The sequence below is a fragment of the Ascaphus truei genome, chromosome 1 (genome assembly GCF_040206685.1).
Source record: "Ascaphus truei isolate aAscTru1 chromosome 1, aAscTru1.hap1, whole genome shotgun sequence".
NCBI lineage: Eukaryota > Metazoa > Chordata > Amphibia > Anura > Ascaphidae > Ascaphus > Ascaphus truei.
This window is the reverse complement of record NC_134483.1, coordinates 417,751,619-417,778,155: the sequence shown is the minus strand read 5'-3', so window position 1 is coordinate 417,778,155 and position 26,537 is coordinate 417,751,619. Positions and strand designations below refer to the sequence as shown.

The window sequence follows — 26,537 nt, the reverse complement described above, 5'->3', positions numbered from 1 at the left end:
TACATCGATGACATCCTCCTGATTTGGACCTCTGGCGAACAGGACCTCCTACAGTTCTATGACAACTTCAATACGTTCCACCCGACCATCAACCTCAAACTCACCCATTCCCCGGATGAAGTACATTTCCTAGACACCACCATTACTATAAAGAACAACCAACTACAGACTTCTGTATACCGCAAACCTACAGACAGAGCCAGCTATTTGAGGGACAACAGCTTCCACCCGACACACACCAAACATGCAACCATCTACAGTCAAGCATACGATACAACCGGATATGCTCCGACACAGCAGACAGAGACCAGCGGATTAAAGCCGGACAGGGGGTGGGAGGGGGGAAGGGAGGGGGGAAGGGGGATGGGGGGAGGGAAAGGAGGGGGGAAGGGGGATGGGGGGAGGGAAAGGAGGGGGGAAGGGGGGTGGGGGGAGGGAAAGGGGAGCGGAGGGGGGAGGGAAAGGGGAGCGGAAAGGGGAGTGGAGGGGGAGAGGAAAGGGGAGCGGAGGGGGAGAGGAAAGGGGAGCGGAGGGGAGAGGAAAGGGAGCGGAGGGGGGGAGGAAAGGGGAGCGGAGAGGGGGAGGAAAGGGGAGCGGAGGGGGGGAGGAAAGGGGAGCGGAGGGGGGGAGGAAAGGGGAGCGGAGGGGGGGAGGAAAGGGGAGCGGAGGGGGGAGGAAAGGGGAGCGGGGGGGAGAAAGGGGAGCGGGGGGAGAAAGGGGAGCGGGGGGGGAGAAAGGGGAGCGGGGAAGGGAGGGGGGAAGGGGGATGGGGGGAGGGAAAGGAGGGGGAAGGGGGATGGGGGGAGGGAAAGGAGGGGGGAAGGGGGGTGGGGGGAGGGAAAGGGGAGCGGAGGGGGGAGGGAAAGGGGAGCGGAAAGGGGAGTGGAGGGGGAGAGGAAAGGGGAGCGGAGGGGGAGAGGAAAGGGGAGCGGAGGGGGAGAGGAAAGGGGAACGGAGGGGGGGAGGAAAGGGGAGCAGAGAGGGGAGGAAAGGGGAGCGGAGGGGGGGAGGAAAGGGAGCGGAGGGGGGGAGGAAAGGGGAGCGGAGGGGGGGAGGAAAGGGGAGCGGGGGGGAGAAAGGGGAGCGGGGGGAGAAAGGGGAGCGGGGGGGAGAAAGGGGAGCGGGGGGGGGAGAAAGGGGAGCGGGGGGGGAGAAAGGGGAGCGGGGGGAGAGAAAGGGGAGCGGGGGGAGAGAAAGGGGAGCGGGGGGGGAGAAAGGGGAGCGGGGGGGGAGAAAGGGGAGCGGGGGGGGAGAAAGGGGAGGGGGGGAGAAAGGGGAGGGGGGGGAGAAAGGGGAGTGAGGGGGGGGGGGAGAAAGGGGAGTGGGTGGGGGAGAAAGGGGAGTGGGTGGGGGAGAAAGGGAGTGGGTGGGGGAGAAAGGGGAGTGGGTGGGGAGAAAGGGGAGTGGGTGGGGAGAAAGGGGAGTGGTGGGGAGAAAGGGGAGTGGGGGGGGAGAAAGGGGAGTGGGGGGGAGAAAGGGGAGTGGGGGGGGAGAAAGGGGAGTGGGGGGGAGAAAGGGGAGTGGGGGGGGAGAAAGGGGAGTGGGGGGGGAGAAAGGGGAGTGGGGGGGGGAGAAAGGGGAGTGGGTGGGGGAGAAAGGGGAGTGGGTGGGGGAGAAAGGGGAGTGGGTGGGGAGAAGAAAGGGGAGTGGGTGGGGAGAAAGGGGAGTGGGGGGGAGAAAGGGGAGTGGGGGGGGGAGAAAGGGGAGTGGGGGGGGAAAGGGGAGTGGGGGGGGAAAGGGGAGTGGGGGGGAAAGGGGAGTGGGGGGGGGGAAAGGGGAGTGGGGGGGGAAAGGGGAGTGGGGGGGAAGGGGAGTGGGGGGGGAAGGGGAGTGGGGGGGGGAAGGGGATGGGGGGGGAAAGGGGAGTGGGGGGGAAGGGGAGTGGGGGGGGAAGGGTAGTGGGGAAAGGGTAGTGGGAAAAGGGGAGTGGGGGGGAAAGGGGAGTGGAGGGGTGGGAAAGGGGAGTGGAGTGGGGTGAAAGGGGAGTGGGGGGGGGGAAAGGGAGGGGGGGGAAAGGGGAGTGGGGGGGGGGAAGGGTAGTGGGGAAAGAGGAGTGGGGAAAGGGGAGTGGGGGGGAGGGAAAGGGGAGTGGAGGGGGGTGAAAGGGGAGTGGAGGGGGGTGAAAGGGGAGTGGAGGGGGGTGAAAGGGGAGTGGAGGGGGGTGAGAAAGGGAGTGGAGGGGGGTGAAAGGGGAGTGGAGGGGGGTGAAAGGGAGTGGGGGGGTGAAAGGGGAGTGGGGGGGTGAAAGGGGAGTGGGGGGGGAAAGGGGAGTGGGAGGGGAAAGGGGAGTGGGAGGGGGAAAGGGGAGTGGTGGAGGGGGGGGGAAAGGGGAGTGGTGGAGGGGGGTGAAAGGGGAGTGGAGGGGGGTGAAAGGGGAGTGGGGGGGAAAGGGAGTGGTGGAGGGGGGTGAAAGGGGAGTGGAGGGGGGTGAAAGGGGAGTGGGGGGGTTAAAGGGAGTGGGGGGTAAAGGGGAGTGGGGGGAAAGGGGAGTGGGGGGGAAAGGGGAGTGGAGGGTGGTGAAAGGGGAGTGGGGGGGAAAGGGGGGGAAAGGGGAGTGGGTGAAGGGGGGAAAGGGGAGTGGGTGAGGGGGGGGAAAGGGGAGTGGGTGAGGGGGGGGAAAGGGAGTGGGTGAGGGGGAAAAAAGGGGAGTGGGTGAGAGGGGGGGAAAGGGGAGTGGGGGGGGGAAAGGGGAGTGGGGGGGGAAAGGGGAGTGGGGGGGGAAAGGGGAGTGGGGGGGAAAGGGGAGTGGGGGGAAATGGGAGTGGGGGAGAGGGGGGGAAGGGGAGTGGGGGAGGGGGGGGAAGGGGAGTGGGGGAGGGGGGAGGGGGAGGGGGGGAAGGGGAGGGGGGGAAGGGGAGGGGGGGAAGGGGAGTGGGGGGGAAGGGGAGTGGGGGAGGGGAAGGGGAGTGGGGGAGGGGGAAGGGGAGTGGGGGAGGGGGAAGGGGAGTGGGGGAGGGGGAAGGAGAGTGGGGGGGAGGGGGGGGAAGGGGAGTGGGGGGGAGGGGGAAGGGGAGTGGGGGAGGGGGGGAAGGGGAGTGGGGGAAGGGGAGTGGGGGAGGGGGGGGAAGGGGAGTGGGGGAGGGGGGAAGGGGAGTGGGGGAAGGGGAGTGGGGGAGGGGGGGAAGTGGAGTGGGGGAGGGCTGGGGGGAAGGGGAGTGGAGAGCAGTGGGCATATGTATTGTCATAATTTATGTATGTGCATGCCCCCCCCCCTCCGGGCGTCCGTCCCCCCCCCCTCCGGGCGTCCGTCCCCCCCCCTCCGGGCGTCCGTCCCCCCCCCTCCGGGCGTCCGTCCCCCCGCTGGTTCGGCGGGTGGTCGCTCCCCTCGTTCCCCGTGACTCGCCCCCCCCCCGTTACCCGTGACTCGCCCCCCCCCCCCCCGTTCCCGTGATTTGCGGCTCGCCCCCCGTTTCCCGTGACTCGCCCCCCCCCCCCGTTCCCCGTGACTCGCGGCTCGCCCCCCCCCCCCCCGTTCCCCGTGACTCGCCCCCCCCCATGACTCGCAGCTCGCTCGCCCCCCCCCCCGTGACTCGCGGCTCGCCCCCCCCCCGTGACTCGCGGCTCCCCCCCCCCCCGTTCCCCGTGACTCGCGCTCCCCCCCCATGTGCCGTCCGGCTGAGTGAGGCGTGTGCAGGCGGCGGCAGGAAGCGCCCTGTGTGGGCGTGTGTGGGGCCTGTGTGGGCCTGAGGCGCGAGGCTTCCGCGCCTGAAATAGGAGAGTTACTGGCAGTGGTGTGCCTTACCTGAGGGGAGGTAGCGCCGGGAGCTAAGGGAGCGGCTGGGGTAGGAGGGCCGCGCTTCCCCTCCGTCTGGAGCCGGTGCAGGGCGGCGCACGTGATGGGGGGGACGGACAGAGGGGGGGGGAGGGGGTGGTGGTGTGTGTGTGTGTCCTGTCTGTCTCTGTGTCCTGTCTGTGTATCTGTGTGTGTGTGTGTGTGTGTGTCTCCTGTCTGTATATGTGTGTCCTGTCTGTGTATCTCAGTGTGTGTGTGTGTGTGTCTCAGTGTGTGTGTATCTTTGTGTGTGTCTCAGTGTCCTGCCTGTGTGTGTCTCCGTGTGTGTATCTCTGTGTGAGTGTATGTGTGTGTCCGGCCAATGAGAGGTGTGCGGGGCGGGCCAAGGGAGCCAATGAGATTGCCGCTAGGGACACAGGGAGGGACACAGGGACACACATACAGACACGGACACATAGAACACTTTCACAAAGTATATAGTAGATATATATATATATATATATATATATATATATATATATATATTAGAAAGGGAGAGAATACTCAGTGTCACACCCACAATGACAAGTGATTCTAAAGTGATTATCTACGTGATAACTAATAGTGTCATTCAAAATATAATTATATATAACAAAAATGACTAATAGTGTCATTCAAAATATAATTATATATAACAATATACTGTATAGTTACAAGACTTTTGTTCTGTTTACAATTACCCGGTCCCTGGTACCATCTAGTTTTTTGACTGTAGCAAGAGCTTTTCCCTTCCACCCCCCTACCCCCCGCTCCCACTCTGTATACGTAGCTGAATCTCAAGCATCGCATGGTTTAATATCATATAACAGAATCAAATGTACTGTAGGTAAACACACACTGCGGATTTAACTGTACGGTATGTGCTGTAAAATATACCTGTAAATAATATACACCCTTCGGCTGAGCATACAGCATAAGGAAGCTGTAGTCCAAATTTTGCTTTGTTCTCCACCTACAGTAAACAGTGACAAGAAAAAATCTCTTATGAAATGTGTCTATGCTATATGTCAGACACAACAGACAAATGTCACAATATCACACAGTGTCACGTGGTAGGCGAAAAGAATTTTTTAATGGCCCATCAATGTAACCGTCTTCTTAGAAATACTCAATTACACTTAAAATGAAAATATTACTTAGGCTGGATTATAGTCGCATCGGGGGGCGCCTCTCTACCATGTGAATTTAACTGGGGAGGCGTGGCGGACGCGTCACGAGGCTGGTTCGCTGTGATTGGCTGTACCGCTCACGTGACGCGGCCGTTGCTTGAAAAGAGAAAAAAATGTGTATTTTCAAAACGCGGTCGCGCCATCACGCTCCTTCGTGCGTGCACACTAGGGGCGGGCTCTTAGGGATTCTGCAATTTGTTTTTGTCGCGTGCGCGAGCGCCATCGCACGGACTATAATCCAGGCCTTATGTGTGTCTTGTCTCTTGTGTGAGGGTAATTGTCACTGTGTCCCATGGAATTCTTATCTTATCAGAGCACTTTAATTTCTGGCACTAGTAAAGTATACAATGAGTGCCATTCATTCAAGAAATAATGGATATGTGTCCTGTTGAAAGCATTCCAATAAAAAATACTATCGGTCTAATCTTTCTTCTAATCTTCTGGAAAGAAGACACTGAAATATACAGGTCTAAAGGCAAGTCACACTTATTCTGTCTAAGAAATATTTTAATTCTGCAAATGTACTTCATGTAAACATTAGAAACTGGTCTATATACAGTATGTGTTCTGGAGACTGAAACTTTGGAATGGGCCCATGTTAAAATGGATAAGAAGCAAAAAGGGACATGGCACTGTGAGTGCTCATTTGCATGTCATTCCCCAGAATCCCTGGCTGAAGTTTTAACATTGTATGTTAAGTAACTATGGGAAAAGGCAGTGCTGAAAAGTTTTTTTTAAATCTTTGCTGGGAGCACTGCAGGATTCTTCCCTGTTACTTTTAGTTAACAATGTAGACAAGGTGTTTAATATCTAAGTGTTTTCACTTCATTGAAACTATGCAGTTTTTAGGGTGCTTTCTTCTACACTATGATCACTGTAGTAACATATAAAGCTTAAGCACTCATCGGGCTTATTCAATAGAGCGCATAGCGCTGCCCTAAAGCGGTGGTGGTAACGCACAGAAAGTCCCATTCAAGCCAATAGAACTTTATATGTGGTGGTGGTGGCACAGAATCGACGCTATTGCACTTAATTGAATTAGCCCTATTGTATCCACAGATGTGATTAGGTGATCAACCCCTTTCTTTAATTGCCTAATAATAATCTGGACAATGTCCACATCTTTCCAATCTATTGTAATCTATTCATACATTTCTGTAGTGGTATTTTTCCCCCGGATACAGCTTTTTGGCTATGCATGCTCTATCTATACTACCTGAAGTTTGTGAACACATCTAATGATCTCTTATGTCTCAAGGTCACGTACATACATGTAGCCAGGACTGGTCTGGCTACCAGTCTGCCCTCCCTGGCAGTAAGTCCTGGTAAGAGCAGATCTGCCAGGAGTTATCATGGGTTTTCCCCACTCACAGTAACTTCTTGATTGACAGGGGAGGCGGTGGGACTAGGCCTGTGTGTGTCCAATCACTGGATTCAGACCTGGTACCTACTTCCCTTGTACTTAAGGAGCTGCACTGCTAAATTTAGTCAGTGCCTCTAACTCCTTGAGAGAGGCTGGTCTACCTAACAATTGTGCAGGGCTCTGCCAAACTTTATTCTCTCCCCTAGGGGAGTGGATGGGAGACTATACCCCTTACTCCACCAGGGAGTAAGGGAAGAGCAAGGACTGCTTTAGGGCCCCTTGGCCTGAAGTGGAGGTCCAGGGTACATCCTGAGGGTGAAGCCCCACGAAGTGAAGTATGCTGTCTATGCCGTTCCATCTGTCAGTGTACGGAATAAAGTGATTCTGTTAAAATATATCTTCCTGTCTGAGACTACAATCTATCAGGGGAGAGGAAGTAAGTTCTCCTGCAGGGATTGTCCCCACATCCCTGGGGCCTGCAAGAGATGGAGGCGCTGTCGCCGTGAGAAAGAATCAGTTACTACCCCAGAAGCCTGTCCTGCTCTCCTTCACAACACCGCAGGATACGCAGATCTACTGTAAGCCAGCAGGTATGCCCCACACCACACCGTGTAATGGTGAAATCTCCCAGAGAGGGGGGGGGGGGGGAGGGGGGGAAACACCATTACATACATAACGTATAATTTTCATCTTCGTTGAAACTGGATTTTGTGAAGGCAGGTCACCAATTACTGTATATACAAGTAAATCCTTTCTTTTCTGGCTTTCAAATGCGAGAGAGGAATCTGCATTATCTTGCAAGCTCCAACACTATTTTACGAAAGTACTGTTTTTTCTCTATCTTGGTATGTATTTTTTTAATGGTTCTTTTATTCTTGCAATTGTTTTTTTACTTATTTGTTTGTATATAAAAAACCCAATAAAAATTACAGTTTTTTTTTAAAGATAGTTTTTATGTTGGATCACATACTGTAAAAGTGCATTCACTTTCTTTTTGCTTTAGATTTGAAAACATGCAGTGCTACCAATCCCCCAAGTATGACTTTGACCCATTACATTCTTGTTATTCTTTCCACTCTTACTTTCTGCTTGATTTTACTTTGATTATATTTAAAGGTTCATACTTGATATGTAAGGGGCAGTGATTAATTCCACCTCAAATCTGACAATGTATTTTCATATAGATAAAATGTAATGAAAATTATAAGGCAAAGGGTATCAAAATATAACCACTCTCCAAATACCATGCACATATACATAACACTAAAGCAGGGATGCTCAAGTTGAGCCTATAAGGGCTACCAACAGGACAGGTTAAAAAAAAAAAAAGATTTCTCTAATTACCATTTCACCAATTAGCCTAACCATAATTCTCACCAAGACAACTCTTTTATGGACTTGAATGGTTTGACATTGTGCCATCTTTGCAAGGAGTAAGAGCTGGGGGAAAGTGTGCCTTGAGGTAAGATGTGGGGCCGGGTTGTTGCGGTTTTCATAGGCCATGGTATAGGCTGAGAAGGTATTTATCAGTGTGATTAAGGTTTTGGGACCTTATTCTATATCTGCCGAAAATCCCCATTTTCTTAAATGACAGTTTCGGCAAATATACAATAAGGCTCTTTGAAGTAGCACTCTTTGCAGCTCACTTTTTTTTGGGTTTGAGGGGAGAGAGGAGTGTTTGTTTTGAGTTAGTGGCTGAGGGGGTCCCACAGAGTTCAACCGTGCTGCACCCATTTCCATGGCCCACCTGGCAGTCAGTAAATTAACCCTTAAATCGCCCAGACAAAAATACTTGCACGGTAGAACAATATGGACAGCCCGTTAGCCTTGGCTCCACTGGTCAACAGAAAACTGCAACCTCATCGGACAGCTGACCCCACGGAAATATTTGTCATTTTTTTTCTGGATGTGACAAAGTTTAACAGTAAAATATACCGATTCTATTTAGGCAAGGGGAGACCATTGTGGGGGAGGGGTTGCTACTTTAAGAGGGGTTTTACTCTGAGACACGTTAGTTGTAGATAACCTTCATACAATGATACTAGTAAGATTAAAGATTCCAATGACTTTATGAGCCTTGATTTAATCCACAAAGGCCGCCTGACGTGTAGCCCAGAAAATATCCTAACGGGTTACTGTGACAATAGCATGGAGTGCTTAGAAATGGGAGAAAAGCTGTAGGGGCTGACATCTTATGTACAACCCACAGCGGGTAACAATATGTGCTTTAGTTTGAGTTGACTTTTTCTGATAATTATACAAAACTAGCCTATTAGAAATAACAAGACAGATGTAATGTAAGACAGGGTGTTTATTAATAAGTCAATGTTAACATTTACTCAGTGTGAATGCCCCATTACATGTATCCTGACTTTTATAGAACAGTTTTCTTGCTAACATAGCTGTAAGGAAATGTTACCCATTAGTCTCTTCTTTCACCATCAAACACATTTAGCATGATCTAATACAGTACCTCACTCGCTCCTTTGAGTCCCCAAAGGTTTCCTTAATCTGGGTTAAATCTGGGTAATAAGAAGCAGGGGGAGAGATGACCTCAAGGACTCCAGACTGAATTTCTTTAGGAAAACTGCAAGTAAAAATATTACAAATATTAAATATTAATATTTCCTGGGTGAATAGATGTAGGCTCTGAAAAGAAAACAGCTGATTGGTGTACATAGCTTGCTCTTAGCATATCTCAATGCTTGTAAATGTCTTTAATGCATTCACTGGCCATTTTTCATTGTCATGGTCTACAGTTGACCTAATACAGAGCACTGATGTTATGAGACAGAAACTCGTAGCATCTGTTCTTCTAATATTGGGTAAACATTTAAAGTCTAAGCACAGCTAACAAGCCTCTCAAACCTCACTCATTTAGACTGAGTCTGTCAGGAAGGCCGTTTCCAACCCATTTAGGCATCAGGGACTTCAATGGAGTTAGAAATCAGAATATTTATATGTGAAATCCCAACAACTCCTCTAATCTGTTCCCACAGACACTGAGAATTGTGTATTAAAAATATTCACGGCTGTTTTTTAATCCTAATTCAACTCACTCAGATGTATGTATATATGTACAGTATATACAGTTAGGTCCGGAAATAATTGGACACTGACACAATTTTCATAATTTTGGCTCTGTATGCAATAGAAGTGCAGACTTTCAGCTTTAAATCAAGGGGTTGAACCAAAATATTGTTTGAAAGTTTAGGAATTGCAACCATTTTCATACACAGTCCCCTTATTTCAGGGGCTCAAATGTAATTGGACAAATTAAGACAATCATACATAAAATGTTCATTTTTAATACTTTGTCGAGAATCCTTTGCAGGCAATGACTGTTTGAAGTCTGGAACGCATGGACATCACCAAACGCTGGGTTTCCTCCATTGTGACGCTTTGCCAGGCCTTTACTGCAGCTGTCCTCAGTTGTTGTTTGTTCGTGGGTCTCTCTGCCTTAAGTTTTGTCTTAAGCAAGTGAAATGCATGCTCGATCGGGGTGAGATCAGGTGATTGACTCGGCTATTGCAGAATATTCCACTTCTTTGCCTTAAAAAAACTCCTGGATTGCTTTCGCAGTATGTTTTGGGCCATTGTCCATCTGTAAATGTGAGGACTCGGGGGTCACGTCGGTCGCAGCGTGACCTCCCCTCACCTCTGTCCACTCCCGCGGCTGTGCGGCTCCCTCCTCGCCCGGCCTCCCTGCTGAGGAGACTTCCCCGTCCTCCCCGTCGGGCTGCTGCTGCCCCGCGCGGGGCTGGTGCTCGGCTGCCTGCCGTTGCTTCTGCGCGCGCATCCCCTGCTGTTACATAACACATTCCAGCACCAGCTAATTTATTCACTGCTCTTGCAGTGAAGCCACACCTCCCTCCCACATGCTGGTTACTAGTTAACCCTAAACATTATCACCTGGCAGCCTATTATGGAAACCAATCCTGGACTGCTCCTAGGGCTCCTCCAGGCCTGCCTCCGTTAACCATTGGTCAGCCACAGTACTTAATGCCTGTTCTGCCTCTCTCACATCGTCTGCTACAGACGTCTATTCTGGCTCTCCCTTTGTCTTCGTGCATTCAGGTTACGACCCGGCTTGGTGGACGTACTTACCTGGCTCTGGATCCCGGCTCCCTCTCGACCCTGCAGCTTCTTCCATCCCTCGACCTCAGCTTGGACCTCGACCTCAGCTTGGACCTCGACCTTCCGGATCTCTCTCTCCCCGACCTTTGGCTAACGGCAACCACTTCGCTTCTTCAGTACCGGTACCGGCAAGTATTGCTACACCTGTTCACACCTGGCCTGGCAACGCCAAAACACCACACTCTGGACACGCTCCTTCTGCTGCGGGTGCGTGCACATATACGTCCCCACCTCAGTATAAGGGACGAGTCTGGTCTGCGGGCAGCACCGGCGTAACAGTAACGTGAAGCGCCGTCCAATCAACTTCGCTGAATTTGGCTGAATCTGAGTAGACAATTTATCCCTATACACTTCAGAATTCATCTGGCTGTTTCTGTCTTCTGTCACATCATTAATAAACACAAGTGCCCCAGTGCCATTAAAAGCCATGCATGACCATGCCATCAGACTGCCTCTACCGTGTTTTACAGATGATGTGGTATGCTTTGGATCATGAGCCGTTCCAAGCTTTCTCCATACTTTTTTCTTCCCATCATTCTGGTACAGGTTGATCTTGTTGTCCCAAGAGGTTATGATTTAATAGAGAGAATTAAAAAGAGAGGGATTTATTTAAATAAATCAGCTGTATTTTTAGTCATTTTAATTCTAAGGTATTTCATGGACATATCCAGCCAATTATATAACTATCCCGCCTCTGAATTAGAGGTGTTTATTTTAATTTCAGTAATTGAACCTTTTCAGGAGTTTCCAAATTTGGTAGGGAAATTAGGCTGTTAGTAAATGTAAGTAATACATCATCTACATATAGGCTCATTTTAAACTTTGAGACTATAAATCTCTAATGCTCATTGCAAAAGGTTCAACAGCCAGAGTGAAGAGCATTTGCAAAAGTGGACATCATTTTGAGGTCCAAAAAACTAATTTCAGTTTCATCTATCCAAGAATGCTGTTCCAAGAACTGGGCTGGCTTTTTTTAGATATTGTTTGGCAAAGTCTAATCGGGTCTTTCTATTCTTGAGGCTTATAAATTGTGGTGAACCCTCTGTATTTGCTCTCGTGAAGTCTTCTCTTTATGGTAGACTTGGATAATGATATGCCTACCTCCAGGAGAGTGTTCTTCACTTGGCTGGATGTTGTGAAGGGGTTTTTCACCATGGAAAGGATCCTACGATCATCCACCACTGTTGTCTTCCGTGGATGTCCAGGCCTTTTTGTGTTGCAGAGCTCACCAGTGCGTACTTTTTTTCTCAGAATGTACCAAACTGTTGATTTGGCCATTCCTAATGTTCCTGCAATCTCTCTGATGGATTTTTTTTTTTTGCAGCCTAAGGATGCCCTGTTTCACTTGCATTGAGAGCTCCTTTGACCTTATGTTCTGGGTTCACAGAAACCACTTCCAAATGCGAATGCCACACCTGGAATCAACTCCAGACCTTTTACTTGCTTAATTGATGATGAAATAATGAAGGAATAGCCCACACCTGTCCATCAAACAGCTTTTGAGTCAATTGTCCAATTACTTTTGGTCTCTTGAAAAAGAGGGGGCTACATATTAAAGAGATGTAATTCCTAAACCCTTCCTCCAATTTGGATGTGAATACCCTCAAATTAAAGCCGATAGACTGCACTTTAAGCCCATATTCATTATTTAACTATAACTTGAATTTATTTTGGTAAACAGACGAAATAACAAAACTTGTATTAGTGTCCAATTATTTCCGGACCTAACTGTATGTATATGTATACATATATACATATATATGTATACATATATATATATATATACATATACATATACATATATATATATATATATATATATATATATATATATACGCGCGCGCACACACACACACACATTATGAACATAACACAACCTTCCTAAAGCCTGATATTAAAGGCCATATTTATTAAGCAGTTTTAAGCCCTAAGACGCTTAATTGACTGTTCACTTGACAGTGTTTTATGGCTAGCACTACTTAGCAAATATGGTCCCTGTGTGTCTGAAAATTAACATGGTGCATTTTGTATATTGTAATACTGTACTAAGTAGAGTTGCTATTATTCCTTTATGTTATAGACAGATACACATGTAAAGCTGGGGTATTTCTTTTACTGGAGAGATATGTAGCAAACACAATGATCCCTATAAACTACATCTTTCCGTCCCTAGAAGTAGTGAGCCAAAGAATGCAGAGCATCCCGCTGCCTAAAAAGCTGATAATGTGCAGTCTCTGTAATCCCCAAATCCACTGTGAGATAAACACATTTATTGGGATATTCATGCAGTGGAAGTGCCCTCTGTGTTATTCTCTCCTTTTAACTGTCTTTTTGACACTCTAGGACAGTGCATCTGAGATTTTTTTTTTACACTGAGCCCACAAAACCAGTTCTTCTTTTGGGATTTCTCATCCCAAATGTATAGTGTTAGGGCAGGGCACCCCCCCCAAAAAAAACCGTTTGCAAGAATATGTATATTTTCTATTTAGTGGAATATATGGTATTATTGATGTAGTGAAACTGCCTTCTTCTTTATCACTATTTCTCTATCACTATTTCCGACTGCCTCTCCTTCTTACTCTGTCCTCCGTTTTTGGTCCCACTTTCTTTATCTTGCATGTCTGTGTTGTAACTCCTTTGATCTCCTCGAGCTGTGCTGGTCCCACAGGTTGGGAAACATTGCTATAGCAAGTTAGACCTGTGCAGTTGTTCTCAGTGACGCTTCATACCACAGATCTTATGTTATGCAACAACATTTTACTGGATTTACATACTGTAAGTGCGTCAACCTTATTGCAACTCTGCCAAGTAGGACCGCAAGTGTTCCTTATTTTATTTGAAGTACTGTTAAACTGAGAGCAATTATAACATAAACGTACCTTTCTTTTAAACTGTTAGCAACAGCATACACGTACTCTGCAATAACCTGAAAACAAAGGCAATTTTGGAGATGATCTTTCTCAAGAGATAGATAGATAGAAGTAGACATTTCAACTTATCTTTATTCTAAAATAGTAAATCAATTGTCAAACCAAACCACAAAAGTTCTTAAATGTGCCGTTTTCATGCAAACTGCAAGGACAGGCCAGTTTCAGAACATACGCCTGAGTTGTAATACAAAGTTGCAATCACTTTTCATTCTGTTCTATTTTTGGGGTTTTGTTGCATCATTTACAAAGATTTATGTCCACTAGCATATTAAATACTGCACAGTAAACAGTTTAAGTAACAGGCTGAGAGTCGTTCCGATTACATATTGTATTCTGTATACTAGAGGGCCGTTGTTGCTTTAATCCTAGAATAGATGAAGAATAGTGTGAAGAATAGAGCTGTGGAAAAAACAGCACTGTGTATAACTGAGAATATATTTTAGCAGAGGCAGAACTAGCGGGAGAGAGCGGGGCAGCTGCCCAGGGCGCAGGGCGGTCAGTCAGAGGAGAGTGGAGGGAGCAGGATGGCGGGTGGAATTTGGAAACAGAATAGGAGGACAGCAGATGAGCTGCAGCAGAGGACGGCGGGGCCGGGTCTGCCCCAGAGGAGCGACTCGGAAGTCAGTCACAACCTCCGCTGTCTGCCGACAGGGCAGACTCCACCCTTCCCCACAGGTAGGGACTTGTAACTGAGAGGGGGGAGTGAGTGAGAATGGGGGGGAGGTGGTGGGGTGGGAGAGAGAATGGGAAAGGATGTGGGATGGGAGAGAAAATGGGGGGGCAAAGGAGGGTTGGGAGAGAGGATGGTGGAAGGGTGTGGGAGAATGGGGGAGGGGGTGGGTGGGAGATTGAATGGGGGGGAGGGGGTGGGTGGGAGAGGGAATGGGGTTAGAGGGAATGGGGGAGTGTGGGAGAGAGGATGGGGAGGACGTGGGGAGAGAGAAAATGGGGGAGGATGGGTAGAGAGAGAATAGAGGGAGAAGGAGGTGAGAGAATAGGGTGAGGGGGATAAGAGAATGGGGGGGATAAGGGGAGGAGGAGAGATTAGGGACGCTGATTGTACAACCACTTGCTAATCACACAGTGAATCAGACAAAAGGGAGCAGCCAGAGGAACCAAACCCCTCCCAAGTCTTAGCTCAGCACCCCCAGATACATGAAGCTCCAGTACGGGTAATGCACCTGAACATGCGGTCAGTCCCATTGACTTGAGTAGGAGTTACAGCCCGCTCTGGTGCGTTAACCTGTGTAACCGAGCTTGATGAATAACCCCCATATTTACATTAGACCTTTAAAACCTTTAATTAATATTTTAAATTACTCATAGGTCTCCGATTTGGGTAAAAAAAAAGGCACAAATTACCCAGATGTAACCCCTTAAACATGTCACTGACATTAGTCCACTTTGGTCCTAGGAGGGATTGCCCCTATAAGTTTTAATTTCTAGCCTTACTGCACATTGTTAGATTGTTTCCACTAATTAATTATCTTTACAGTACAGAGGTCAACGGCATTTTTGCACATCATTCGCTTTGTGGATATGTGTTAACCTCAGGGAAAAGAACATATTTTAAGGATTTTGATAACCGTCCGTTATTAGCACTGAGTTAACAGATCTCTGTGGCTATGGGCCGTAATATTATAGACGCTTACTCAAAAGAACATCCCAATTAAAAAATAAAACAGCATTGAAAAAGGACAAGAGGAGATCTCTAAAAGGGGGTAAATAAATTAAATACAAAAAAAGGTGATCAGCGTGGATTGCTGTTTTAAGCTACACTGTAAGAAACCACCATGCCTGATATGTATATAAATCACATATCTGAAATAATGCTGTGAATGGTCTTCAATTCTCATCTCTGCGGTCTCAGCATTGTGATCTGCAGAGTAAGAGGCTTCCTACTCCCAACACCGGGAACTGCAGAGTAAGAGGCTTCCTGCTCCCAACACCGGGAACTGCAGAGTAAGAGGCTTCCTGCTCCTAACACAGGGAACTGCAGAGTAAGAGGCTTCCTGCTCCCAACACCGGGAACTGCAGAGTAAGAGGCTTCCTGCTCCCAACACCGGGAACTGCAGAGTAAGAGGCTTCCTGCTCCCAACACAGGGAACTGCAGAGTAAAAGGCTTCCTGCTCCCAACACCGGGAACTGCAGAGTAAGAGGCTTCCTGCTCCCAACATAGGGAACTGCAAAGTAAGAGGCTTCCTACTCCCAACACCGGGAACTGCAGAGTAAGAGGCTTCCTACTCCCAACACCGGGAACTGCAGAGTAAGAGGCTTCCTACTCCCAACACCGGGAACTGCAGAGTAAGTGGCATCCTACTCCCAACACCGGGAACTGCAGAGTAAGAGGCTTCCTGCTCCCAACACCGGGAACTGCAGAGTAAGAGGCTTCCTACTCCCAACACCGGGAACTGCAGAGTAAGAGGCTTCCTGCTCCCAACACCGGGAACTGCAGAGTAAGAGGCTTCCTACTCCCAACACCGGGAACTGCAGAGTAAGAGGCTTCCTACTCCCAACACCGGGAACTGCAGAGTAAGTGGCATCCTACTCCCAACACCGGGAACTGCAGAGTAAGAGGCTTCCTGCTCCCAACACCAGGAACTGCAGAGTAAGAGGCTTCCTGCTTCCAACACAGGGAACTGCAAAGTAAGAGGCTTCCTACTCCCAACACCGGGAACTGCAGAGTAAGAGGCTTCCTACTCCCAACACCGGGAACTGCAGAGTAAGTGGCATCCTACTCCCAACACCAGGAACTGCAGAGTAAGAGGCTTCCTACTCCCAACACCGGGAACTGCAGAGTAAGAGGCTTCCTACTCCCAACACCGGGAACTGCAGAGTAAGTGGCATCCTACTCCCAACACCGGGAACTGCAGAGTAAGAGGCTTCCTGCTCCCAACACCGGGAACTGCAGAGTAAGAGGCTTCCTACTCCCAACACCGGGAACTGCAAAGTAAGAGGCTTCCTGCTCCCAACACCGGGAACTGCAGAGTAAGTGGCGTCCTACTCCCAACACCGGGAACTGCAGAGTAAGAGGCTTCCTGCTCCCAACACTGGGAACTGCAGAGTAAGAGGCTTCCTGCTCCCAACACAGGGAACAGCAGAGTAAGTGGCTTCCTACTCCCAACACCGGGAACTGCAGAGTAAGTGGCTTCCTACTCCCAACACCGGGAACTGCAGTGTAAGAGGCTTCCTGCTCCCAACACCGGGAACTGCAGAGTAAGTGGCTTCCTGCTCCCAACACCGGGAACTGCAGAGTAAGAGGCATCCTACTCTCAACACAGGGAACTGCAGAGTAAGAGGCATCCTACTCCCAACACCGGGAACTGCAGAGTAAGAGGCTTCCTGCTCCCAACACTGGGAACTGCAGAGTAAGAGGCTTCCTGCTCCCAACACCGGGAACTGCAGAGTAAGAGGCTTCCTCCACCCAACACCGGGAACTGCAGAGTAAGAGGCTTCCTCATCCCAACACCGGGAACTGCAGAGTAAGAGGCTTCCTGCTCCCAACACCGGGAACTGCAGAGTAAGAGGCGTCCTACTCCCAACACCGGGAACTGCAGAGTAAGAGGCTTCCTGCTCCCAACACTGGGAACTGCAGAGTAAGAGGCTTCCTGCTCCCAACACCGGGAACTGCAGAGTAAGAGGCTTCCTGCTCCCAACACTGGGAACTGCAGAGTAAGTGGCTTCCTGCTCCCAACACCGGGAACTGCAGAGTAAGAGGCTTCCTGCTCCCAACATAGGGAACTGCAGAGTAAGAGGCTTCCTGCTCCCAACACCGGGAACTGCAGAGTAAGAGGCTTCCTGCTCCCAACACAGGGAACAGCAGAGTAAGAGGCTTCCTACTCCCAACACAGGGAACAGCAGAGTAAGAGGCTTCCTGCTCCCAACATAGGGACCTGCAGAGGAGGAGGCTTCCTGCTCCCAACACCGGTAACTGCAGAGTAAGAGGCTTCCTGCTCCCAACACAGGGAACAGCAGAGTAAGAGGCTTCCTGCTCCCAACACCGGGAACTGCAGAGTAAGTGGCTTCCTACTCCAAACACGGGGAACTGCAGAGTAAGTGGCTTCCTACTCCCAACACAGGGAACAGCAGAGTAAGTAAGTGGCTTCCTTCTACCAACACAGGGAACTGCAGAGTAAGAGGACTCCTACTGCCAACACCGGTAACTGCAGAGTAAGAGGCCTCCTCCACCCAACACAGGGATCTGCAGAGTAAGAGGCTTCCTGCTCCCAACACAGGGAACTGCAGAGTAAGAGGCTTCCTTCTCCCAACACAGGGAACAGCAGAGTAAGAGGCTTCCTGCTCCCAACACCGGGAACTGCAAAGTAAGAGGCTTCCTACTCCCAACACCGGGAACTGCAGAGTAAGTGTCTTCCTACTCCCAACACCGGGAACTGCAGAGTAAGAGGCTTCCTACTGCCAACACCGGGAACTGCAGAGTAAGAGGCTTCCTACTCCCAACACCGTGAACTGCAGAGTAAGTGGCTTCCTTATCCCAACACAGGGAATTGCAGAGTAAGAGGCTTCCTACTCCCAACACAGGGAACTGAAGAGGGATTGTTATGCTGTCTGAGCTACAAGACATGTCATGTTCTAAGTTTCTGTGGCTTCCATAGCAAATAAAAATACCAGTTGTGAGCACATTCACACGTTTCAGACAGCTCTCCAACCCGGCTGTTCACCATTATCTCCTAGCATACAGTGCTTCCACTGCAGCAAGGGATTCTGGGTAATGACATACAAATGAGCACACAGGGGTTTTTATGATATGTTTTCAGTGTATATTAAAATGAATCTAAACAAGACAAAGACAACTGTGCGGAAACTGAATAGCCTCTGTTTTCTATTTTAAAGATGTTTTTCTCCCATTTCAAATGAATAATTTGTGATGTTTACCACTACCTTTCTTTTGCACGTTTGTTCTGTAAGAGGTTGTGAGTGAAAATAATGCAAGACAAAGTCATATTTTTCCTGTTTACGTCTCAATCAATCACCAACCTCACAAAGCCAGGGTATTTCCTCGGAAATGGCACGTGAAAAAAACTAGAAGCAGCAGCAAAAAAAGAGGTTCTTTGCAAGCATTTTGAAACTTGAAACAAAATAAAATATAATATCTGCTGCCCTCACACTATTTCAAAATAGGAAATAAAACAGTTTATGAAACATGGCATGTACAGTAATTCGCATGTCTTTGTATCTCGGCATTAATGGGATACAGCACTGGCATTATGGAAAGCTCGTTTAATGGCACTGTTCATGTGCTTTTCCCTTGTTCACTTTAATCAGAATATATTTCCCCTCACATGTCATATTATCTATATTTTGCGCTCCAAAACGGGGTTAACCTCACTTGTGCCTCCAAGCACTAGACCACTTCCAGCATCTTAGGGTTAGGGGGTTCCACCGTCAATGTGCTTGATACCATAATAGTAGTGACGACCTCAACCGGTTCCGCACGAGAAGTGCTTCATCAGGGGACATCCCTGTTTCTGCACAGGTGGCTCAGTCAGTGGCTCAGTCGAAGACTGCACCACCTGTACGGGAGCGGGGAAATCCTGAAAATGTGACCTGTTGGTGACCCTTGAAGACAGGAGTGGGTCACCGCTGGGTTACACAGTAATAGTAACGCTTCTCTTTGGCTTTCATACTGTATGAATGAGAGCAAAAGTGTGCTACAGCTTAGCACCTTTTTGGGGCATGGATTTGAATTTCCATTGCATGGCGCAATGATATTTTGTCTACTTTTTGTATACTAGGGTGATTGTATGCCTTACCTCTGCTATAAAGACGATCACCACACACTCTTCTTTTTCTTTCGCAGATAGCTCAGAGAAAATGGAATTCAAAGTGTCCATCAAGTAGCTCTGTTTATCCCTCTTCACGGTGGGGATAGCCATAACCAGGTACACTGTGAATGCAAGGTTACAGCATTTATCAGTCTACAAAAACTGTGAAAAGAGGGGATTATATTAATAGTGCCTCAATTATCAGTATATATATACATATATATCCTGCATACCAATTAGATTGCAAGCTCCTCGGAGCAGGGACTCCTCTTCCTAAATGTTAGGTTTATGTTTGAAGCACTAATTCCCATGGCTCGTTATCTGTATTTGTTATTTATATGATTGTCACGTGTATTACTATTGTGAAGCACTATGTACATTAATGGCGCTATATAAAGACACAATACAATACAATATATTGATTGGAATTGCAATAATTGTAAAGCAGTCAGCCGTGCAATACCATTTTAACCGTTGTTTTATCATTTTAGACATCATTACTGTGAAATTTTAGGCCTAAAGCTAGTTGACTACAAAAGACACAAAACGGAATATCACAATCTGCATTTCACACTGGTTAATATGTATGTGCCTAAATCTTGAGAATACTAACACGCCTAACTTGAATAATCACTTCCTTTTATGTGCAATTCGTACCAACTTTTAAGAGTGCTAAGTAGCGACATCAGTAATGCGTGGGCTCACAAAGTGGTGGTGGTGGCTAGCTAGAGTACCTTTTGCCTTCCAGTTACCGGTCCACAACCTTGTATACACCTCTATTCAGTATGGTGAGGGTGGTATGGTTTGGTAATGATGCATAATTAACCGTGTGCTATCCCACTTCTAACCCTATTGAATAGCGGGACTAGAGAGGCCATTTCTATAGAGAGTTGAACAAATTAGCTATATTGCTTTTTCTGGCTCTTTCTTCCAACACTTTACTATTCAGTCAAACATGCTGAAAGGTAGATTATGTTCAAATTTCTGCTGTTTCGTCCAGCTCGAGAAGGGACATTCTCTACAAATACAGGACACCTACCAACACGGAGTCCAATAATTTATTTATTTATTTATAAAATATTTTACCAGGAAGTAATACATTGAGAGTTACCTCTCGTTTTCAAGTATGTCCTGGGCACAGAGTTAAGACAAATAATACATGGTTACAAATACAGTTACATAAATGAACAGGGTATACATTATATACCAAGGTATCAAACCAAGGGTGAATTTATTCAAAATGAGAATATCCTGTGAAGCCATCGCCTGTGCATAATACAAGTAACACTGGTCACGTGCTCACAGGTGTGCGTACGTGACAACGTGTTGAGGTACATTGATATTATAAAAGAACATTTACAAGAATGCATCTTCAAGTAAGCTAATGGTTGATATGGCTTAGTCTGTGTATATAAATACGTTACGTTATATTTGATTAGTACTATGTCCATGGTCACATGAGACATTTCTATCAGTAAAATCGTATAACTTACATATGGATTTCCACTTACTTTGTACAAATTACATTTACTTTTTCTTGTCCTGATTACTTACTTCACAAATCATGCATTCCTATCTACAAACCAGCAGTAGTTGAAGATGATCCCTTAAGGCTGCGGCCACGCTGCTGCTGAGCGCGCTCATGCTTCAGAGCGGTCACGTTACCAACTCTCCAAGCATGAGCGCAGGCTGTCCTGCATAATTTTCCAAGTGCGAGCGGGGTTGCGTGGATCGGGGCTATTTCTGTGGGTAGTGTGTGTGGCTGTGGCTGTGTGCATTGATTGCTGCTGGGCGCGCTTCAAAATCAATTTTCTTTGTCTCCCCAAGCGCCGTTTTTTGGAGAGCATTCCTTCCCTTTGCACGAGCGCGCGCCGCGTGAACGTGGCCGTGTAGATACACATTCCTTGAAGTAAACGCGCCAAGCACGCTCAGCGGCAGCATGGTCGCAGCCTAATTTTGGGTCAGGTGGTAAACCCATGTAAAAATAACCTAGTGTTGTTTTGCCTGAGGCAGAGACTTCCCAGATATTAGCACCGAAAATGTCTTCCCTCTCCTTCAAAGAGTACCGTTTCCTGTTTCATTCTTGAAAGGATTTGCAAGTAGCAGCAAGTTACCTCCAACAATCAGTTACACAAACAGTGTTTGTTATCGTATTGGCAAAGACGAGCAAGTAACACTATCCATTCCTTCCTACAGTATGCGGTTTCGAGTTGGTATTAGCCCATCTCTCACAATCAGAATGCAAACCGAGTCAGACAAGAATTTGTATAATAATAATATTAATAATAATAAGTCATTATAATAACAATGCACAGTACTTACATTCTTCTAGAGATTCCACCTCCTTTCCCAATTTCCCATAATACCCAGGTTCATTCATTCTTAGGTTAAATTTGAGGGAAATAGTTAGGAAGCTGGAGAGGAGTGGAGATTGTGCTTGCTACATCATCAACGCAAATGGAACAGAAGAGGGTGACCCTGTTCTTCTGCTCACGTCATCAAGTAACGAGTCATGAGCATATGATCACATGTCTACATTGCATACCTCTGCACACATCTCTTACAGTCCACCTGTAGCATTCACTTAAAAATGGCAAACCCATTGTTTTAATACAGGTGACTGATGTCTTTCTTTCTTTAATCAGAGAAGTAAACATATTTAAGTGTTTTTTTTAACGTTTATTACACAAACCCTTAACAATTTTCCAAAATTATTTTAAAATACTACAAGCACAAATCACCAAGATTTAACAAATTAAATGTGCCAGTGCCATTGGTTCACCCTGGTCCTGCGTGACACTATACTTTAGTCATATTCATATCGCGAATAGCATTGCTTATCCCTCTGACACTTAAGAAAAAAGAACTATGGTTGTCCTTTTTTAGTAACGGATATAGTATGTGCCTGTTCTGTCTCCTGTCTCTCCCAGCACTTCCTGGTTTCTGCTGTTGCCCTGGCAACCCCCCTTTTTTCTCCTCTGTGACTTGGGCTGCTCCCCCTCCCCTTGCCATTTGCTGCAGTCCTACCACTATTTCCTCTATATCTGTGTCATATCCTGCCCTTTCAGAGTTTGCCTCTCAGCAGCGTTGGTCTTCCACTTGTTCCCTGTGAGAAGCTTTTATTTTTTACCTATCCCTACGCCATCATTATTCCTATTCCCATTACATGTGGCCCTTGTGTGTATTTCCCCAGTATTTTATCCCCCTTTTATTTCTGTTTTGTTCCCCCAATAAACATTTCAGAAAATAGAAGCCTCCCTTTATATGGTATAGGGCAGCGGTGCGCAAACTGGGGGGTGCGCCGAGACTGACTGCGGGGGGCGCTGGGTTTACAGAGGTCCCACGTGCTTCCCGAAGGCACTTAAATGCCGGGGAAGCAGCAAAGGCCTCTGTAAACCTGACTTACCTTGGCTCCTGCGGCTTCTTAGACGCGTCGCCATGGCAACGCGGCGGAGTCACGTTGCTATGGCAATGTGACGTCATGACTACGGAGCCAAGGCAAGCAGGGAGGGGGTGGGGGGAGGGCTGTGGAGAGAGGGGAACCACCGGGAAAAAAGTTTGTGCCCCCCTGGTATAGGGATTGAACTGTCTGCCTCTACTCACTTGCCACAGTGTGCATGAGTCAGAACAATGCTTGTATTGTTAGCCATACAGTTGGCTGTAATCTTATTTATTCACAAACATTATCTGAAGAGACTTTTCAACCCGGCAGCGCTAAATAAAATAGTATGGGGAGAAAGTTTTTCTTACTCCCAGTTCTCCCTTGTCCGTAGATCAGGTTTGGCTGCAGGCTGTCTTCATGATGCAACAGATGAGGCAGGAACATGTAGATATTTGAAAATTGTGTTGGGAGCTTGCTGGTCATGTTCAAAACTCTCCATTTTATCTCCTCAACTGCAAAACACAAAAATACTTGACACTGTAAATGTCGCAGTGACCATATTTTCATCTGTGACAATAACTGCCCTATACACTAAATGCAGCATATTAAAGCATACACCTGGAACAATGCTGAGAGAAAACAAAAATAAGTTTACTTTATTGCTTCTGACCATAAGGTGTGGGGCAGACAGTGCAATCTTGTTCATTAGGCATTACAGTCTGAAAATAGTAATTTACAAGGGACATATCCATGAATCAACCTATAAAGATGCACTTCTGGCGACACTTTCTGTGGGTTTAAAAAAAATAGGTTTCAAGCAGGGGGTCCCCAGAGCTGAAGCACGTTAAATACAGCTCTGGAGACCCCCACCTCCTTGATACTTAGGGGGTGCCTGTAGCAACCTAGACGTGACTAGTTGGAGCTATCAATATGGCGGCTTAAATATCCAGCGCCCTTCAGGCAAATAGGAAGCTGGGACATGATCCCTTGTGACTTACATTGTGACATTACATTGTATTTTTGATTGTATAAAACAAAGGAAATAACCCCTCCAAAAGCGCTAACCTACACTGAAAAATTATAATAAGTGCTAACAATAATGTGCTAAACAATTTTGTTTGTGCACAGTATTTTTGATTGTACTGTATTGTTTGTGGCAACGGAGGACATGGACTGTGATGAGGATGAGGACGCCCTTCATCGTGGCAGCCTGGCAGGGGTGAGTGCAAGTTTTATTTACTTTATTTCTGCTGCTTAATGTTGTATTTTAAATGGGCAAATGCATTATTACCCATATCTGAATAATAGCAATTTTGCACATTACTGTACTGTATCTGTTAGGGGGCAGGAGGGGGGGGTGTATTTATTTAAAAGTATTGGATGTTGTGTTTTGTTACTGCAGGCCAGCGGGGACCCCCAGACACCAGCGGGGACCACTCGAGGATCCCCAGACACCCGTGGGAACCACTCGGGGACACCCGCCGGCCTCTTGTATTAATCCTGTGCTGAAAAAAACATAAACAATGCTTTTATTCATGGCCTTAAGCTGGTGAAAAGAAATGCTGAGTTTTTACAGCACGATTCACTTATCACTGCTTTGTGAATCGCGCTGACTGGCAAAAAAACGTCGGGTTTGCCATTTTTGGCCTGATTGGACGACTTTTGTTCAAAGATTTTTTTGGGGTGAAAAAAAGCCTTTTAAGAGCAATACTGCACTGTTATCACTGCTTTGTGAATCGCGCAGCAGGCAGTACCGGACTTAAAAGCCATTTATCTCACTTAAAAGTAATCACTGCTTAGTGCCTAGCCCCCTCAATCTTTTTTCCAAGTTCCAGTGATAGTGCTCCATTTTTTTCTTCTGCTGTTACTTATCCAATATCCATATGCAAGCACACCCAGAACCGAAGGATCACTGGCGCTGCGTCAGGATGCTGCACTTACATGTAAGTCCTTTATTTGACGCATTATCTTTATTTATTCATTTACTGAAGATATACAGTAGTGGGATTTCATCTACACACTGCCTATTTTGAATTTAACTTCATGTTATAACTTTACATCTGTGCATGGTGAGGTTTTCCAGGCAAAAGTGTTTTCTGCCATCATATCCTATATCAAGATTATATTCATTAAGGGTCCTCTTTGGAACTTGTTCTTATATATTTTTTTGTGTCTTCATAGCTCTTAGAACCACACAATTTGTTATATTTTCTTTCAAATGCAGACTGGCAATAGGATACAAACCCACAGGTATCTATCTATCTAATATCTATCTAATATTCTGGTTGGTGCTCTTGAATGCCAAGGGTCATCTTCTAGGACACCTTTAGTAGGCAATGGGTATAAATTGAATAACTTTACTGTACATAGATAGGTAAATCCTAATTTACATGTCTGTAAGGAGTGTATATGTACAGTTAGAATTGAGAGGACTAAATAAGTACAACAAAAGGCAAGAAATCCCCAATGCTACATCCAATATGAGAAATTATTTAGTACATTGCTATTTATTTTATCTATGTATATAGATAAAATGCATAGTAATGTACTAAATTATTTGTCTCACTAGATGTAGCATTGGGGCTTTTTTGTCTCTTGTTCTATACATACAAACCCAGTAGCACTCCAGTTGACACACATATATATATACATATATACAATGCAGTGGGTTTGGGTTTTGAGCTTGCGAAGACTGTGTAGAACTAAATAAGTAGCCTCCTCCTAGAACAATGCTTTAAAGAGCAAGAAGAAGGGGGTTTATAATAAAAGACACAGACCAATTATCATCTTTCCTTTTCACAGTGAGACACACAAACGCCATTTTCTCACAGAGCAGAAGTATTTCTTTGCTCTACCCTACGGAGCAAGCATATGTGACATCTCTCTCTTATCTCTCATCTCTCTCTTACATCTTGTGTAAGGAAGTGGTACCTAGCTGTGTTTTTCTTTTGTTTAAGCTTTATGTTAAAGTGGGGAATGAAGTCGGTAAATACTGTACATTTTTAAAAAAAAATGAAGCTGAGTGCACACCAAAAATGTAAATGGACTAAAATGTCAAGGGCGTTGGATAGCTGAGTTGACGATATGTGGTGTTGCTGCTTCCACTATACAGTATATTAACTCATTGTAATAACCACCAGGAGAGTTCTTGCTGAAGGTCTGGGTCTCTGTACAGCTGTTTAGAGAAGATGATGGGCCAGCAGTGTATGCAGCAGTCATTTACTTTTAGAAAACAATGTTCTCCAAATAGAGACAGTAGACTGACTGACAAAAATTAGTGGAGAAAAAAGGTGCCAATATCTGTGAGCTTGGTCTCAAGCGAATACAGTATGTAATAAACAACAAAATAGGAATCAAACCTGTGTGATTGCCAAAAGCATTTCTCTTCTCTGCTACAGCGTGCCTAATTTCATCTAGGACTGAGCTCAGTTCATGAGACCTCTTCTGAAGTTCCAAAAGTTGTTTTTCATACGTATCTATTCCATTTCCTGCAAGAAATGAAAGACGCCATCAGAACAAGCCCACCATGTACTGCTGCGTAGAGAAGAAACATCAAACATGGCAGAAATGACTCATTGAAAAGCTGCTACAATATAAAATGTACAAAACAATTGCACATTGCTACATATTAAATGTAGCGGTCCAATTTGCCATTAAAGCAGCAAAACATGTGAAATGTTATGGGGTTTTTTTTATAAATCAGTTTTGTAGTATTAGATAATACTTACTGCATTTTTATTTTATTTTATATAAATTCAACCCTTAATGCCATTTTTAATGAGTTAAAAAGCATCCTTTGATTTCTATATCCGGTTATAGCCCACCTCCTAAGCAGTACAAGATATTTGCAACACTTTCCTGTTTGGGAGAATCTGTTGCCAATATTCCCAGCAGTTTGAGCTGCAAACTGTAACAGAAGATAATGTTACCTTAGTAAAATACAAATACATTGTAGCTGCTGAGTTACACTGACCAAAGCAGCCTTTACGTTAAGCACACAA

General features: G+C 46.7%; 1 protein-coding gene across 1 annotated transcript in view; it reads right to left on the bottom strand.

Annotated features, from left to right (window-relative positions):
• MGAT4D (MGAT4 family member D) overlaps positions 1–26,537 on the bottom strand; it is a 148,483-nt gene that overhangs the window by 53,167 nt on the left and 68,779 nt on the right. Inside the window, exons 2-7 of the mRNA XM_075614878.1 lie at positions 25,896–26,024; positions 22,905–23,048; positions 19,143–19,276; positions 13,321–13,367; positions 8,778–8,891; positions 4,649–4,724 (exon numbers count right to left, since the gene is read on the bottom strand). Of these exons, the coding sequence (XP_075470993.1) occupies positions 4,649–4,724; positions 8,778–8,891; positions 13,321–13,367; positions 19,143–19,276; positions 22,905–23,048; positions 25,896–26,024 (644 nt within the window). The remainder of the gene's footprint in view (positions 1–4,648; positions 4,725–8,777; positions 8,892–13,320; positions 13,368–19,142; positions 19,277–22,904; positions 23,049–25,895; positions 26,025–26,537) is intronic.